Here is a 13,013-nt window from a genome sequence, read left to right as displayed (position 1 = left end):
CGATGGAGGTTAGAAACAAGACAGATTCTGGACTGATGCAAAATTCATCGGAGCAGTCAGATCAGAAATTTCCGACGACCACAACGGAGATACCATCAGTCATGGAATTCAGTGCACAACAAAACTCAGAGTGTCACAAGGAACCGGTGACTGAATCATATGTGTTATTCGAAATAGAAACGTTGGAAAAGATGAAGATCAAGTGGTTGGAGGAAGCCACCACAACCATGGAGGATCCAAACCTGGAGGAAGATATTTCACAAACAAGAGGGGATCAAATGATTGTTCTCGACCCAGAACCACCATCGGAGCCACCGGACAATGGTCATCGAGTGGTAAGCATTAAACAACCAGAAACACTTGATGGTGAGTCGAGGAAAGCAATTGGGTTGTCGATGACGAAATCACCATGGATTCAAACTACCGGTGGGCAAGCTTTGTCGAAGGAGGAAGTGAGATCGCAGAAGATCGAAGTGGTGCGTCTCTCGGTCACTATCGCACCGCCGGATAAACCATCGTATTCCACTCAACCTTCGACAACTCCCCCACGGAGAGGACCATCGCCGGAACCACCAGACGTTGCAACAGCCATGGGGTGGATGTTGGGGAAGTCACCGCGTTTGGAGGCGGGGAACAGTAGAATCTCAACAGAGTTATTGGGTGCTGACCAGGTTCAGGGACTTATTATTATTATGAAATTAGAAGCATGTGGTCATGTTCTGGTTGTCTCTACACTGATGGACACGTATTCCAAATTGGCTTGTTTGGATTTTGCTTTGGAGGTCTTCAAAAAGTGGAAATTCATTGGAGAATTCAAGGTTGTGAATGCACACTATCAATTTAGTGGGAATATTATTATAATTCATCCATACATCCGCAGAGAAGGTGTGTCCAATATAGAGAGGATGCTAATCATAAGGAAACTTGCAAAGGAAACTACGAGGAAGGGAAAGACAACTATTTCAGATTCTACAACTAAGAGATATCCTTTACCTTTTTATAATCACCATTGCAAGGTCTGGGAGCATACAATGAATGGGGAACATAATTGTGTAGCCTTTGAAGGAAAAGCACACAGTGGTCTGTGCTTAAAATTTAAGTTGCGCTTTGATTGGTGTGATTCACTAGCTAATAGTCTGCTCTCTCACTAATTTACTGGCTGATACAAGAAAATTCTACATGTTGGAAATATACCTTGATGCCTACGGTTATGGTTGCAATGATGATGCCAACTCTGGAAGCTCTAGACTATGTTTTTCGCAAGCAAGTGAATTTCTTCAACAAAGACAGTGTTATGCAATTGAGGGGTCCAGTCGACAATAATGCAAGATTTTATTTCCTGCCAATTTCAGCTGTTTATTCGGGGTGGCAAACACTGAACTTTTGGGTCCATAATAAAATTGAAGAAGGAAAGGTCAATAATCTTTCTATAAAGGTGATGAAGTTCATACTCCTTGTTACAAATGTAAAATATAGGGAAACAGAAATAACATCCTCACTGTTATTTGTTCATACAAAAATTTATTTTATGGAGGATATATCAAGTTGTTTTGCCATGTTGCTGGAAAATGCTATAGCAAAGGTTGTTGTCATGCTGATAGCAGAAAGTAACTGCAACATGCCTCCTAATGATGTTTATCGGTGGAGTGAAAATGAAGAGATAAGTGAGGGTTTACTATGTTTTTCATATGCACATGGTCTTTGGTATTTTATTTGGCCTTCAAAGCACACTGTGGAAGGATTGAGTGAGAATGGGGTGTCAATGCTTATTTTGAGAAGTGGTATGATTTAACCATTGTGAAAATGATGTCATTGTATTCATCAATTTGGATCATACAATGGGATCCAGGGGAGTTCAATATTCCTATGCTAGTTATTACTCATGAATGTGGCTGGAAAGGTTTTCCATTATTATACAGTTTGCTGAATTTTGTGTATGATAGAGGGAAGCTTTGTGAAATTCTATCTGATGACAGAAATCACAAGTTAGAGGTTATCACACAATCATGGCAAATCTTCATGCGGTGCTTATTTTTTAGATTTATGAGCCAAACCCAAATCTATCCTCACCATAGGAATTGCAATAAAGAAATAGAAAAAGATTTGTGGTCCTCCAAAATACTGGTGCAGATGGATCTTCAACTTCAGCTCTGTGAACAGGCTAGTTCCAAATGGGTTCGTAAGAAAACTACCGTCTCTTCCAACAGTAGGAAAGAAAGACGTACTGCTAATGAAGTCCGTTAATGAAGTCATGTGGAGAATGACACAATTTGTATTTGATAGAGGCAAAGTTTTAATGGAAACAAATCCCAACCTTGAGGACAAGGTTGTTTTGAAGGGGTGGGTATTGATAGAGACCAAGTATGAGTGATTAGTGAGTGAGATAAGGAGCTGAGTTGGTTTGTAATAAAGAGTATAATGAGGTTTTATGAGTAATTAATGAGTGAGATAGAGAGCTGAGTTGGCTTGTAATAAAGAGTATAATGATGTTTTATGAATAATTAGTGAATGAGATATGGTGCTGAGTTGGCAAGTTTGTTATGCCTCTTAGTAGTATATATAGTGAGGTAAGGGGAGTGTGAGACATTATGGAAGATTATTATTAGGGCCATTATGGTTAGGCAAGGAAAGAGTCTTCTCTTTCTTTGAAGGAGCTTTGCTCTGTGGGCATTAGGATATTCATCCTATTGCATTTATCTTTCATTTTCATATAATAATACACTATTTTCATTATTCCTGCTTTTAATCCTTTTCTTCAATATTTTATAAGTTGCGAAATTTCCGGTTCGCAACAACTTCTCACAACCATAAAAATTGTGGACACTGATGAGTTCCTCTCCATCCAGAAATTATGCCATTTTGCCACACTTTGGGGAAACTAATTCTTAAAATTTATGAATTTGTCACCTTTTATATGATTTTTTGTATGCATACATTGCAAATCTAAAAAACAATGACTTATCTTTGCAAGGATTTGATATTTTGTTTTCCAGCTTGATGAATTCTCCTTTTCTTTTCAAAATGTGCATATAACTTGATGAAAAATGGTTTTTGGTTGCAGTGACAGATTGCTTGATGGTAACTCCAGTATTTATGACCACATGTTGATATGGTTCTGTAATTTGACTGATTAGACTTTGTGTCCTTAGTTCATCTTGATAATTGATGACTTACTAGTAGAAGGAAGATGATGTATCCTTAATTTTGGGAATGGCACTATGTTTTTAGATATCTGGTTGTGACCTCTGACAATAGTAAAGAAAAGATGTATCCTTAAATCATGACTCATGCTTAAAACCACATTTCTCTTCCAAAACCAGCTTTATAACGGGTTTTAAATCTGGCTATAGTTGTATGTAATACACAGTAAACTCGGCTAAAAATTCCAATAATATGCGCCTTCAAATATCACATGTATCGTATAATTGTAAGTAAACAAAGCATCCGCACAAGTGAACCAGAAAATGAAAACAAAACAGGTAGTATTTGCTTGCGTTTCAAGAAATATCCTCTTCAGCGGGCGGTGAACCAGGAACAACTGGAAAAAAACATGTACCACCAAATATAGGTCTCATAAACTTATCATCATCGAATGTCCTCCAAAAGTGGTGAACATCATCAATCTGAAGCTACTTTGTCTGCGATATGCTTGATTATTGCTTTGGTTGATGGAACAATTGCTTTCAAGAAATAGTAACCTCAGATCCTCTTGAATATCAGTGGAATCAGAAATGGATGGTTTTGAATGCCTTAACTTCACAGCTTTAATCAAAGGCTTTGTTATGGAACCAAATACCTGTTTGCATTTTGCGAAGCTACCAAATTACTATTTATATGATCCTAATGCAATTCATATGAAACTTACTTACCACAGTACCGAATAAGACAAGGATTATAGTTGAAGTGATCATCAAAGAGTCTTCAGCCGATGCCATCTTAGATTTTGAAAACTGCATTTGAAAGCATCACAGATCAGATGCCTAATTTACAATTACAACAGAATTTTCTGCAAAGAATGAGGTTATCGCGTGTGCTTGCCTGGTTATAAGACAAGGCAATGGTTACTGCACCTCTCATTAGGCCTGCCCACCAAATTATAAACTGACATTTTCAACAGTTTAGCAGAAATTCAGCGAGGTAGAAGATTTGAAAACATTTTCTAATAAAAAGCAGAAGATTTGAAATATTTTAACTTATTATAACTGTGAACTTAACTCTGTTGGTAGGAACATCGCACTATATGTGCAAAGTCGGCGATTCGAATTCCGGACACCCCACTTATTAACTTTAAGGTGAAATTTATAGCCACTAGACAAATTGATAAAAAAAAAATTTACAATATCTTTTTTGTTTTTTCGCAATAATTATAATTTATTACAAAAATCGAGACATATTTATCACAAATCAATAGTTAACTTTTTTTTTTGTCAAAATGGCTTTAACAATATTTTATAACAAATTTTTAAATATTTTATTCTAAATAAATTCTTTTCCTAAAATAAATTTTATTCTTTCTCTTTTCGACAAAGAACCACTTTGCTCGCCGCCAATTGATCTGCTCTCCGGCAACGGGCGTTTTGCTCGCAGCAAACCTCTTGCCGCCGCTAAAAATCAGGTTTGGAATCACAATTTTACTCTTTCATTACTACACTTTTTTCAATGCATTTTTCACTCTTTTTGTTCATATTTTATATTTCAGAGAGTTTGAGTTTGATACTTTGATGGATTGTGTTTTTACGAGGCTTTTCTATGTTCTGCACTCCAATTGTTTGTTTAATGTGTTATGATGTTTCAAATTGGGTTTGATTTTATTTTCATTTGGGAGAAATGTTTAATGGGTTATCTTTCAAAATTTGACTTATATGATTTTGAATGTGACTCTGTGTGTAGCTAGCTATGAAGCACAATCTTTCAAATTTTTAACCCTAACCGTTTGTAAAAATTCTGAGTTGTAGTTGATCACTTGTGCGAAAATGGGTGAAGTGAATCCGTGTAAAAAATTAGCAGACAGGTATCTGAAGCGCGAAGTTCTCGGAGAAGGTACCTATGGTGTTGTTTTCAAAGCCATTGATACCAAGGTTTCTTTTTTACCCTTTTAACCAATTGTTACTTAGTGTGTATGTTTGATTATGTTATAGTAATGTGTAATAAGATGAAACTGAATTCTTATACTTAACTTTGGAATAATAAATTAATTGAACGTAATCATATGTGTCTGTGTCGTGATACCGACACATGTTAGACACGAGACACACCTTCCATTAGAAGTTTCAGTGCTACAATTATTTTTCTTCTTATAACTTGTATTGGAGAATTCTGAATTTTATTTGTATTTAGAATAAACAGTCACTTTGATATGTAAATGTGTGACTAACAAGAGATACATTCAAGGATGTTTTCGTAATGTAGATAAATTTGAAAACTACAGCGACAATGTCCGACACATTCAAGGATTAAGATGACTTCTTACTTTTTTTCTTTATATTTGGAGGGGGGGGTGTTGGTTGGTATACTAGTTGGCTGTGTTCATGATTTCATAAGCTGGCCTTTTGTTGTTCAACAATAATAATAAGAATGATGGTACATTAGTAGTTACTACTGTTATTGTGTGATTTTTAACTCCTTTTAATGGCTTTGTTCATTTCATTGACAGACAGGACAAATGGTTGCAATTAAAAAGATTCGGAAAAGGATCGATGAGCCGTTAGACGGGGTCAATTTTACAGCTCTTAGAGAAATTAAACTTCTCAAAGAGCTCAAACATCCAAACATTGTTGATTTGATCGATGTATTCCAATATAAGCAGAACTTGCATCTTGTGTTTGAATTCATGGAGACAGATCTTGAAGCTGTCATAAGAGACCGAAATATTTTCCTTTCTCCGGCTGATATTAAATCTTACCTTCAAATGATACTAAAAGGTCTTGCTTATTGTCACAAAAAATGGGTTTTGCATAGGTGAGTTATGGTACTGTGATCTGGTTATTACAAAATTGTTTGTTTTAGTTCGGAACTGAAAAGTTTTCTTGTATATATTTTTAGGGATGTGAAACCAAACAACTTGTTGATAGGACAAAATGGACAGCTGAAACTTGCAGATTTTGGTTTATCACAGATATTTGGAGACCCAGATCACGAGTTCGTTGATCAGGTTTGTTTCTTATGGATAATAGATTATGGGAGTACGTGTTTGGACGTCTTTGAATATTAACTGATTGTTTTTAATAAAAGTCAGCATTCGTAGTGGTCGGTGAAATTAAAACTTAAATCATACTGTTAATCATCCCATTTCCTCATTATTTTGCAATCAAACAGCAAACTTTGCACAGATGTTGGATGATTAAATTTCACAAGGCTGAAAAGGTTTTGTTTGCAGTTAGGTTTGACTTGCATGGTAATTTAATTTATATATATATATATATATATATATATATATATATATATATATATATATATATATATATATATATATATATATATATATATATATATATATATATATATATATATAGAGAGAGAGAGAGAGAGAGAGAGAGAGAGAGAGAGAGAGAGAGACAGACAGAGAGAGAGAGAGATAGACAGAGAGAGTTAGGATCCATTGACACCAGGTGTCAAAGTTAATATTGACACCAAATCTTATTCGTTCATTTAAGTTGATCTTATGTATTCTCTTTTTTGCTCTCCACACCATACTGTAGAGATTTTAGTTATTTTTGTATCTTTTGTTACCGGAAATAAAAGTGATCGGATTCTTCCCATATTCCCTCCGACGACTCCTTTTTTTAAGCTATCACCACCGCTGTGATTGTACTCTCTGCCGACGGAGGCATGGAGCTTAACATGAGCACTTACCATTAATCCAATTTTGGCCTCTCAACCCTATCATCAAGCATCTTCGCTGATAAATTTTTTTTTTGGAAAAGGCCAAGAAAGAATATATTAAAAATTGCATAAGACATGGTGTTAGAGCCTTTGGATTAAATAACATCTATGGATGAAATTTGGTGTTAATAGATCCTGACTCATATATATATATATATATATATATATATATATATATATATATCTGTGTGTGTGTGTGTGTGTGTGTGTGTGTGTGTGTGAAAAACCAAGGGTGTTATCAGTGGAGTTAACCTTGAAACCTGCATTACTTACTATTGCTTGTTTTTGTTCCCCCAGACCTAATAAGAACAAGGAGTAGGAAAAAGATTCTTCTAGAGACCATGCATTGCGTTGGTGCATTCAAGAAATTTACTTGTTTCGTATTATTTGTTTGTATTTTTCACCTTCTCAAAATGGATTTAAAATTGACTCTTATACATTAATAGGCATTTGCTCGGTGGTACAGAGCGCCTGAGCTATTATTTGGTGCCAGGAAGTACGGTTCAGGGGTAGATGTTTGGGCTACAGCTTGTGTATTTGCTGAGCTTCTTCTTCGTAGACCCTTTTTGGAGGTAAACTTTCATGGCAATTAGGTTTATATATGGATTGATTTTGTAATAAATCATAAATGGTTTTTAATTGTCCATCCCTTTTAACTACTTGACTTTTTTAAGGATGATATCAACCATTTGATTTTATCATCTAGTGCAGTCCGATTAGGCAAGGTGTTGTTGCTGTGATGTTTATAGGCACTATTGACTATTTAAGGCTTTTTTAGTGAATTATGATTTGGCTTTCATCTTATTTTGTTTGCTGTTTGTTTTGGTGCAGTTCTTTACAATATCTAAGCGTGTGATGTCATTTATTGATTTGGCTTCTTTCTTCTTGTTAGTGCTTTCATGAATTTGTTATCATTTGGTAGGGTTCAACCGATACGCATCAAACACGGACAATTTTCACAGCATTTGGAACCCCGTCACCTTCTCAGTGGCCTGATATGATGTACCTTAAATATTATGTTCGAGAAAAGTATATTCCTGCTCCCCCGTTGCGTTCTTTATTTCCAATGGCGAGTGAGGATGCTTTAGATTTGTTGTCAAAGATGTTTACCTATGATCCAAATGCTAGAATTTCAGTGCAGAAGGCATTAGAACACAGGTATTGCATTAAACATTCTGCTAAAAGAATGATGTATTATTTTCTGTCTTTTCCTATGATTTCAATCTCTCCTCTTCCATTTCAGGTACTTTTCTTCTGCACCTCTGCCCACGGATCCAGAAAAGCTTCCAAGACCTGTTCCCAAGAGGGAATCTAGTGTCTCAGATCTGAATTCTTTTCAATTATCACCTTCTAGAAAGATTAGAAGAGTGACGCCAATGTGTGATGGAGTTGAAGGCAATAATGTTGGTAATTTCAAACAGACAGTTGGTGACAATACTGGCACAAATGAGCCCACACCAATGTCACTAAATTTTTCTATCTTTGGATTGAAACCTCCAAATAGACCAACAATTACCAGGTAAACAATATTTATCATTTAATAATTTCAAAGCGGCTTAATAATTTTTACTTTGTAGTTTCAAGCCTATCAAACTAAAAATCAAATAATATTATTCTTGAGCATACAGAATTACAGATTAAACCATGAACATTTTACTAATGTTGATATTGGATGATATGTAAGACTTATACTGTCTGGTTTGTTTGTTGAATTTGTGATTGTTGAAGTTATGAGATTTAGAGAAAAGACTTTTTGTTAGGATATAGAATATTAGCTAATTATAATTAAAGTAGTTATGGATTGTTAGAGAAGTTAGGTGTTTGTTATTCGGATTAGTTTGTGAGTATGTGTATAAATAGGAGAACACAAAGGGTAGAGAGGATCTTTGAATATTGTAACTGTGAATAGAATATTCTCTCCTGTTTCGTAATAAAATTGTTGTTTCTTGGGTTCCTAACACTTTTTGAAATATAATTATGGTGTAATATGATTGATAATTTCATGCAAAATACTAACCACTAGCCCTTCTTTATCTACTGCAAGATTCCAAATTATAAATAAATAGGGAATTTGGTAAATCAAAGCCGATCATAACTAAGAAATAGGGAAACCAATCTTAATACAAATAAACCATTTGAAAGATAAAAAAAGTAAATAATATGAATCTTAGAATTAAGTATGGACTAGGGCCAGATGAAATCTAAGACAAAACTAGTGGCATAACAACTTCTAATTTTCAAGAACAACAAAACCGCAAAGATACTTTTGCTAGTGCTTATAACAACTGAAGCCCCAACTAGAAGGTGCAACTTTGAATCAAACTGAAATGATATTGGGCCACCCCTTATAGCAAGTGAAGCGCTAGTAGGTTGGTGTTCCAACTTGAACAAAAGTAAATTCTATTGGGTTATCCCTTACAATTGGGAAAGCTCTATCTGGAACTGAAAATGTTGGTGATGTCGCAAATTTGATCCTAATTGGAAGTCATCCACCGGAGAAGATGGTGAATGGTAGTAATAATTAGTAGAACAAAAGGTTGTAGTGATAAATTGTAGAACAAGAGCAGATTTTGGAAGAAAAAACTTTTGCAACTGTTTCGGTGTAAGCGACAGCCAGGGATGAGCTTCCATGCTCCAGAGAAACTGTGGGGATGGCAAATAGTACCAAAAGAACAGGAAGCACTTTGAAAACACTACCAAAGAGTGATGCGTAAGCACGAAACGGTCCTAATCGTACAACGATAGGGCCAACGAGAAAAGGGTCACTGATGGCGAGGCAGTCTGACAATTTTTCGGCAGTGCATGCACCCAATGTCAAAGCCAATAATTTGCGCATGTGTATGATTAAAGATGTATCTCACATAGGGGCATGGACAAGAACTATCGATAGTCTTTGAGGAAAGATGAAGGTGTTACGGACTTGAATAGAGGTCAGAAGGTGGTGTGTGTTCTTCACGTACTAGACGGGAGCTATCATTGGAACCGCCAACAGAGGACACAAATGGCAAGAAACAAGTCTGGAAATTGTAACACAACGCTGGAGATACGACAAAGGATAGCAAACAAACCAAACGGCAATCATTGTATGCTAGTTCTTACAGTTGTTGAAGCCCCAAATAGGAGGTGTCACAAGTTTGTACCAAATTGAAACAATATTACGCCACTGAAACCCTTACCTGAACTAAAAATAATCGTGTCGCAACTTGGAACGAAATTGGAAGAAAGCAAGATGCAATAGGAAGATGATGAATGGTTGTAAAAAACTGTTAACAACAACAAATTTGGAACAAGAAAACTATGGCAATTGTCAGCGTAAGCTATTGTCAAACCTGAAAGCGGCAAACGATGATTGTCGCCTGAAGTCAGACGAAAACTTCAAGAAACAAGTTGATAGAAACATGGATCAAGAGTTGGGCCTTGACAGTGGGCCTAAACCAAGGATATGGAGGGTTTACAAGAGAAAGGAGGGGTTTAATGTGAAGAATCATGACGTGGCCAAGTGAGGCATGGTGTGCATGGGATTATAGCTATATAAGTGGTGTCAGTGATAGAGAATAATCATCTTGGAATTCTGTTATTTGTGTAGAGTCACTTGTTAGTGATTTGGGGCACTTAGTGCTTTGGGGACAGTAGACTCTCTACTAGTTTATTACTTTCTTTCCTTTATTTTTATCTTCTACCTTGTATGGAAACTCCATTAATATCAATTGCAAGCTTTTCTTCCATTCTACTTCATTATTACTGTTTCATTCATTTTCATAATTCATAAACCCATCACAAGTTGAGAAAATGAAACACAAACGATGGCGACACAACAAAACAGAGCTTCAATACACAATGAAAGGAAGAAACTGAAAAATAGAGTTCCAAATTTTTCTTAAGTTTCACACTTTAGGGAACTGGATGAGATAAGTTGTGGAGGATGGTACTGGCTCAGATACTATATTGCAATTATGAGTTTTTTTTATATAAAAGAAGGAAAAGAGAAAGAATGAAGACTTTTTGAAATATAATTATGGTGGAAGATTTATAATAGCTTGATACAAAGACTAAGCATTAACCTTTATTTTGTAATTCAAGACTCTATATCCTAAATAAATAGGAAAACTGAATAACAAATCATAGCAATAACCAAGAAACATAAAAAATAATCTTATTCTAAAGATAAAAAACTAATCTTAGGAGATAAAGATATTATAAGATATTCTCATATATTCTATGACTCATGTCTTTTAATTAATTTCTGTTTCTTTTTTCTGCAGTGCTGACAGATCACATTTGAAAAGGAAATTAGATTTAGATTTTCAGCAGTCAAAATGAATATTCTTTTGTCCGTGCATCAGTGTGTGGAGTTTGATGCATCCAAGAAAATTCTGTGAAGCAGCTTTTATTATGTGTACATTCCTTATCTCTGCCCACTTGCATGAAGCTACCATGGATGTGCAGAAACTTAAAGGAAGCAGTTGCAGTAACAGCAGATTATAGAAGAAAAACAATAGTAACCATACTCTGGATCTTTTCTTAGGCCCTTGCCATTTCTAGTGCTTGAAAGAACAATGGGATTTTTTACTTTTATAGAAAAAATATACTAACAATGAAAGATTTATTGTTTACTCTTTGAGAGTACGATGTGTATTTTCTCGGGTGCTTTAGACAGGTTGTGTATTGAGCTATTTTCTTTTAGTGGTAAAGATTTCATTCAACAAACATATTATAGTTGACTCATTAGTATCTTACAATCTAAGACAATAGGTTTAATGACAGCAGTACAACATTTAATGTTAAGACAATCAACTACTGCAGCCACGCCGCATCGGTTGATATTGATACCCTTTGCATATTGTGATTCATAGCTAGTTGTAGGTTCCATCTAACCCCATTGCTTCAGCCACCTAAGGTTCTACTTCATTATTATAAAAAATGCAAGCCGGGACTTTAACTGTTGCAACACTGTCATAGCAAATCAACCCCCAACCTGATGCACCACCTGCAAAACATCCAACAGCAACAAAAATGTCGTTTTCTATACAATTTTTATTCAAGCCATTATCAAGGGGATTATGGGGGGTTTTAGATTTTAGGGCTTTGTTGCAGACTTGCAGATACCTAACTCTTGGACAAAGGACATTGCTTCCTGTGCTGTTAACAGCTTTGTTCATAAACACATTGGCCTTTATCTCCCAAAATTTCTATTTTTGATATCTTAGAGGATGCCGTTGCGAGAGAGGAATACTTTCTGTTTAGCTTCATGTTTGGTGAAGCAGGATTAGGTCTCTTCAATACTTTGTGTGAGGATCAATGAAAGTCTCAACTTGAGAGTTTCCATCCAATTCCATCACTGGACTTCAAACTTTGATGTTCGCCTAGTCTGGGAGCCAATTTTTGTCTCAAGTCCTAATATTTGACATCTTTGGCACAAAGCATAATCCTCCAAGCGTAGCTTGAGCTTGATTGATATCTTGCTTTAGCTTCAATGAAATAGATTCTATAGTAGCATTTATTTTTTTATAACTCTTCCCATGAGGGAATGAATGCTAACAAGTCAGAAGGCGCCAACAAGTCACTCTCCACACACATGTAAATGTTTTCTTTACTTTTTATATAAGTATAAACACAGACAAAATAGATAGCTTTGACAAACACAATGTCGTGAGAGATGGTGATTTTGCGGTGGTTTGTGGAAGCAGTCAATTCCTAGTGGTGACATCAACAACAGAAAACTACAAGGACAGTGTATCCAAAAACCTATTGTCGTCGACAGAGGCAACAATGGTTACTGCAGTGCTTGCGAGTTGCAATCTGTAGAAGTGGTTAATGGAAAGGTGTTGGTGTTGGCGTTAGTGCAAGATTTTCCTACTCGGTAATTTTATTTTTAATTATCTTTAATCTAGAAACCCATAAGCTTCACAACAAAGAAAAAGAAAATTCGGCGCGTTCGTGCAATTTCGTGGGCAGTTGATGTGATCCAAATATCCTATTCCTTAAACGAGAAGAATAATTTCAATAATGAATAAAAAAGAACCAAACTAACTTTGGTTCAATGATTATTTTCGTAGCTAATGATATCTCTGTCTTGTTTCATCTATATCCGGAGTTCTAGATGTCTGATGGAAGCAGTGGCGGAACCAGGA

The 13,013-nt window shown here is 35.6% G+C and overlaps 1 protein-coding gene across 1 annotated transcript; it reads left to right on the top strand.

Annotated features, from left to right (window-relative positions):
• Positions 1 to 4,484: 4,484 nt before the first annotated feature.
• LOC123902301 (cyclin-dependent kinase D-3-like) lies at positions 4,485 to 11,591 on the top strand. The gene is made up of 8 exons (XM_045951992.1): positions 4,485 to 4,615; positions 4,956 to 5,078; positions 5,654 to 5,958; positions 6,043 to 6,151; positions 7,329 to 7,454; positions 7,805 to 8,040; positions 8,126 to 8,401; positions 11,145 to 11,591. The coding sequence occupies exons 2-8, from the start codon at positions 4,974 to 4,976 to the stop codon at positions 11,200 to 11,202; spliced, it is 1,215 nt and encodes a 404-aa protein (XP_045807948.1). The 5' UTR covers positions 4,485 to 4,615; positions 4,956 to 4,973; the 3' UTR covers positions 11,203 to 11,591.
• The last annotated feature ends 1,422 nt before the right edge of the window (positions 11,592 to 13,013 follow it).

The sequence above is a fragment of the Trifolium pratense genome, linkage group LG1 (assembly GCF_020283565.1).
Source record: "Trifolium pratense cultivar HEN17-A07 linkage group LG1, ARS_RC_1.1, whole genome shotgun sequence".
Classification (NCBI taxonomy): domain Eukaryota; kingdom Viridiplantae; phylum Streptophyta; class Magnoliopsida; order Fabales; family Fabaceae; genus Trifolium; species Trifolium pratense.
This window is presented reverse-complemented; position numbering and strand designations above follow the sequence as displayed.